This window comes from Salvelinus sp. IW2-2015, linkage group LG3 (genome assembly GCF_002910315.2).
Source record: "Salvelinus sp. IW2-2015 linkage group LG3, ASM291031v2, whole genome shotgun sequence".
Lineage (NCBI taxonomy): Eukaryota > Metazoa > Chordata > Actinopteri > Salmoniformes > Salmonidae > Salvelinus > Salvelinus sp. IW2-2015.
The window spans coordinates 15,359,148-15,365,147 of NC_036840.1; the positions used below are offsets into that span (position 1 = coordinate 15,359,148).

Below are 6,000 nucleotides of genomic sequence, written 5' to 3' on the forward strand. Positions count from 1 at the left end.
CAATGAAGAAGTACGGCCATCTGGAATCAGTGTAATGTTATGTGTACTGTTTGAGAGTTGCGCAAGACTAGAAAAGTAGCATTCGTTTGTTGTCCTCGGGTATTGAAAACAGATAGACCCGTCTTCAATTTGATCGATTATTAACGTTTAAAATACATGAAGTTGTATTACAAAGTAGTTTGAAATGTTTTGGCAAAGTTTAGAGGTAATTTGAGATATTTTGTAGTGACTGGAATTGGAAGCTGTTTTTTTCTGGATCAAACGCGGCAAATAAATGGACAATTTGGATATATATGGACGGAATTAATCGAACAAAAGGACCATTTGTGATGTTTATGGGACATATTGGAGTGCCAACAAAAGAAGCTCGTCAAAGGTAAGGCATGATTTATATTTTATTTCTGCGTTTTGTGTTGCGCCTGCAGGGTTGAAATATGCTACACTCTCTTTGTTTACTGTTGTGCTATCATCAGATAATAGCATCTTATCCTTTCGCCGAAAAGCCTTTTTGAAATCTGACATGTTGGCTGGTTTCACAACGAGTGTAGCTTTAATTTGGTATCTTACATGTGTGATTTTATGAAAGTTTGATTTGATATATTTTTTTTAAATTTGGCGCTCTACATATTCCCTGGCTATTGGCCAAGTGAGACGCATGCGTCCGCCTATCCCAGAGAGGTTAACACCATGTCGTGACTTGACTACCATTAATGTGATGACTGCTATTTATTGAATAATTACCTACTACATTTAATTATTACTCGATTTAAATTAATCTTGTAACAATTAACTCATTATGAATTTGGGCATCACAGGAAAAGCTTGTTTATAGATTTACCGTTTCCCGAATTAAGAATATATAGATCTCATACCAGTCATTAATGAATAATTTCCTCATATCAGTCTCATGCTGAATGTCGTAGACTCCGTAAATCTGCACAAACCCGGGTCTCACAGATAATTCTGTACCACACAAATTGATTTGAATATTTATTTACTAACAAGCTAAATGATAACATAAGATACACTCACACATAGGTTATTGATTAGAAACGATATATGATGACAACAGGTGTCTAGCGGACCACCACAATATGACACTGGTTACCCAAGATGAGATTAAAAGAGAGAGACAGAGAGCAAGAGAGAAAGAGAAACAACTCTTAATCTTTAAACCGATGTATAACACTTCTATTTTTATGAATTAATTTGACTATTTATATATTTTCAATTTGGCGCTCTGCAATTTCACCGGATGTTGGCCAGGTGGGACGGTAGCGCCCATAAGAAGTTAAAACATGCTCACATATATCTTTTTAAATTCATCAGAATACTTTAACACTCCTGATGTTAAAGTTTGAACACTGAGGTACACACTAATGCTTACTACTTAAAACTTCTTGTCAATATGGGGGCGCTGTTTCCACTTTGGAAAAAATCGTGCCCAAATTAAACTGCCTCGTACTCTATTCTAGATCGTACAATATGCATATTATTATTACTATTGGATAGAAAACACTCTCAAGTTTCTAAAACTGTTTGAATTATATCTGTGAGTAAAACAGAACTCATTTTGCAGCAAACTTCCAGACAGGAAGTGAAAATCTGAAAACGATGCTCTGTTCCAGGGCCTGCCTATTGAATTGCCTTATATTTATGGATATGCATGCACTGCATACGCCTTCCACTAGATGTCAACAGGCAGTGGAAGGTGGAATGGGGTGTCTAGCTTGATCTGAGGTCGAACAAGAGCTCTTGGAATGACGTGACCAGAAATTCCTTTGTCTACCAGTGCGCGGGAAGTACCTCCATATTGTCTTATGATAAGCGTTCGGTATACACGGCTAATATCTCCGGCTTTGTTTTTATTTGATACATATTAGAAAAACATCATAAAGTAGGTTTTTTCAACCGATTTTCATCAGTTTATTCAACGTTTAATGGGACTTTGAGTTTTCCGTTCTATGCGTCAAGAGAAGATGGGCATGTTCGCGCCACATGGCTAGCCTTGTGGAGCGAATTCGACAGGAGAGAATGACATTCTAAAACCAAACAACGATTTATTCTGGACAAAGGACTCCTTGTACAAGATTCTGATGGAAGCTCAGCAAAAGTAAGAACAATTTATGATGTTATTTCGTATTTCTGTGGAAAATGTTGAGTCCTATTATCCGCCCTTTTTGCGGGCGCTGTCTCGCTATAACGTAAGCTGTTTGTTATGGTAAAGTTATTTTAAAAAATCTAACACGGCGGTTGCATTAAGAWCTAGTGTATCTTTCATTTGCTGTCCAACGTATTTTTTAGTAAAGTTTATGATGAGTTCTTTGGTCAGATTAGGTGAGTGTCAAAACTAGCTCCGGACAATTTGGTGAATCGATGCTACATATTCACAATGTATAACCACGGTTTGCAGGTCTAAATATGCACATTTTCGAACAAAACATATGTGTATTGTATAACCTGATGTTATAAGACTGTCATCTGATGAAGTTGGTCAAGGTTAGTGATTAATTTTATATCTTTTGCTGGTTTTTGCGATCGCTACCTTTTGCTGCTAATAAATGCATTTGTGTGTTTGGCTATTGTGGCAAGTATATAATGCTTATTGTGTTTTCACTGTAAAAACACTTAAAATCGGAAATATTGGCTGGATTCACAAGATGTTTATCTTTCATTTGATGTACACCATGTATTTTTCATAAATGTTTTTTGATGAATATTTAGGTATTTCACGTGCTGTCTCTGTAATTATTCTGCTGCTTTGGTTGATATTTTTGTATGTAGCTGCAATGTAAAACATATGATTATACCTCAAATATGCACATTTCGAACAAAACATACATTTATTGTATAACATGTTATAAGACTGTCATCTGATGAAGTTGTTTCTTGGTTAGTGACTAATTATATCTCTAATTGGTCGTTTGTGATAGCTACCTATGCGGTAGAAAAATGGTGAAAATATGCGGGTGAGTCTTTTGCTGTTGTGGTTAGCTAATAGAAATACATATTGTGTTTTCGCTGTAAAACATTTTAAAAATCGGAAATGATGGCTGGATTCACAGATGTTTATCTTTCATTGCTGTATTGGACTTGTGATTTCATGAAAAATTATATTATATGATATCCCTGTCGCGTTAGGCTAGGCTATGCTAGTCAGCTTTTTTGATGAGAATGCTCCCGGATCCGGGATGGGTAGCAATGAAAGGTTAAAAAAGAAAAACATTTGTAATAAAAAGCTTATTCAGATGCAGACTTGACTTTCAAATAATCTCTTGCCTTCCAATAATCATCAAAAGAACCCTTTCTTCCAAAAAAGGTTCTTAGGAAGAAAATATTCTATTTAGAACTCTTTCTTACATTTACATTTAAGTCATTTAGCAGACGCTCTTATCCAGAGCGACTTACAAGTGGTGCATTCACCTTATGATGTCCAGTGGAACAACCACTTTACATAGTGCATCTAAGTCAGAGGGGGGGGGGGGGGGGGAGTTAGAAGAATTAGCTTATATACCGTATCCTAGGTATTCCTTAAAGAGGTGGGGTTTCAGGTGTCTCCTTACATAGAATCATTGTCTTCCAAATATGATTCTTCAGATAAACTGTTCTCGGTAGAACCCTATCCCTCTGCAAAGATTTTGTAACCCTATTTTCTAAGAGTGTACAGTAAAAGAGGATAAAACATAGGTAGGCAAGATAACCATGCATGATACAATGTGTATGGATCAGACATAAAAAAAACACAAGTGACAGAGAGGGCATTGTGACAGAGTGAGTTAAGGTTCTGACTGTATCCTTATGCCCTGTTTAGTTCCTCTGTGCCAATGAGCTGGCGGCCTTCATCGAAGGCTTCTTCCTGAAAAACATGGTGCTGCTGGTTGAGGTGGAGGCTTTCAAACAACTACTGTACGAGATGCCTGTTACAGTGAGCCCCGGACCCTGCCTGAGCCCCATCTCCGATGTCCTCCATGACCTTGAGAAAACTCTAGCCACCCGCATCCAGTCAATTCACCTCTCCTCCTCCAAGGGCTCCATCGTGTGACCTCTCTGGGTTAATAAAACACACTTACAACCACCCAGAAACGTTACTGCAACATCCACCACCCCAGTTCATTCACCTGTCCCCTGATGTTAACATTTTCATAACATCCCTTTAATGTTACTGCTATATCAAACCGTGTCCATCTACCTGTCCACGCTAGGGAGTGCTGTTGGTTTATGTGACAGGTCTGGGTGCTAACGCTTTCACAACATTGCTGCAGAGTTACACTGCAGCGTCCAGCCATCTGACAGCTCCATTGTCTTCTCTTTGTTACAGGTTTGAACATTGTTGTAATACTCCTCTAACGTCACTGCACCATATAATACATAAAGGAAACATTAAAAAAAAAAATGTATGACTTGTTACAGGCGTATAATATGTCCATGGTAATAAAATGTACAATTGTATTTCATATGAAATGCATACGTAGAATACGTCCCTTTTGCTGAAAGAGTGGAATAACTTGTAGAATAAAAACTCTACTTTGAAAAATGAACTCTTCATTCAGTGGTTAGTATCTGGTATGAGAGTTTACTTGGCTATGTAATATATATTTTTGTAGAATTAGGATGCAAATCTGTTTGGTTACAGAGCAGGTCACTAAAGTAAAGGAAAAAATGTCAAACATTTACTAAACCAACCCCCAAAACACTGTAAAAAAATCTGGTTGTTTTTATGGTAACTTAGTGGCAGCCAGTTACTGTAAAAAAAAAAAGATACAGTATGCTACTATAAATTCCAAAGAAACTTTGGTTTAACAGCAAATTACTTTACATTACAATAGTGTACTGTTAAATCAAAGTTTTTTTAAATTAACGTAAAGTTACCATAAGTTGTTTTTAAGTTAGAATAAAAAACAACATGATTTGTTTTACTGTGTATTCTTTGGAAGTGCATTGTAGCAATGATTTGAGAGTGATTTGAGAATGTAAACACATATGCCAACTCATTCTCTTCATGTTTTAGACAGCATCTCACTCAGTCGTCAATAAAGTATGCGCTGATGGAAAGTTTATCAGAGGAACTTCCACAACTGACCAATACTTCAGTGCTCCTTGAACTGTACTCCAAACAATCATTATCAATTTATGTTTGAAACATGGATGTTCAACTTGGACCAAACTTATGATATATTTATGAACAATGTCAATAATTTGCATGAACTACCCTACTGTTACGTTTCAGCAGAGCCAACCTCATAGACTACTTTGGAGGGAAGTGAAGAGTTCTCTCTATGACGAGTCATAGACTCATAATGGCAGTCTCGAGAAGGAAGGGTCTTCATGCTGTAATTGGGAGAAACAAGGTAAATATGTCATGAAAGTCAATTCTGTTGGTCATTCTTTCTATAACTAATGTACAGTATATTTAATTCATCTACAGTTGCTTGGGTAACAGCATTGCTCTTGTTGGATGTGTTACCTGCACAAACATTGTTCTTAAATGTACAATTCTGGTAATGCAAAGTTGCATGTTAAATGTACAGTATGAATCTTTAGATTTTTCTGTAAAAAGACTTTTTTTCAAAATGTGTGTGTCATGCAGATTGGTATAAGTGAGTAAGGTATTAGTCTCTGATATATGTAGAATTTCAAGCATGGGATGTTTTCCTTCTACACTGTGCAACTACTGATGCATTCCAAATAATTAAGGTTAAAAGGTAACACAGTAGTTCTTAGGTGATCCCCAAAATAGTCGATTGCCATGATAAGACATTGTTAACGCATCTCATTCCTGAGCGGTATGACGGCTGCGTGGTCCCATGGTGTTAGTACTTGTGTACTATTGTTTGTACAGATGGACGTGGTACCTTCAGGCGTTTGCTCCCAAGGATGAACCAGACTTGTGGAGGTCTACAATTATTTTTCTGAGGTCTTGGCTGATTTCTTTTTGATTTTCCCATGATGTCAAGCAAAGAGGCACTGAGTTTGAAGGTAGGCCTTGAAATACATCCACAG

The 6,000-nt window shown here is 36.9% G+C and overlaps 1 protein-coding gene across 1 annotated transcript in view; it reads left to right on the plus strand.

Moving 5' to 3' along the window:
- Positions 1 to 4,757, plus strand: part of LOC111951398 (ankyrin repeat and BTB/POZ domain-containing protein 3-A-like) — a 198,736-nt gene extending 193,979 nt beyond the window's left edge. Inside the window, exon 16 of the mRNA XM_023969465.1 lies at positions 3,812 to 4,757. Within this exon, the coding sequence (XP_023825233.1) occupies positions 3,812 to 4,042 (231 nt within the window). The 3' untranslated portion in view covers positions 4,043 to 4,757. The remainder of the gene's footprint in view (positions 1 to 3,811) is intronic.
- Positions 4,758 to 6,000: the final 1,243 nt, after the last annotated feature.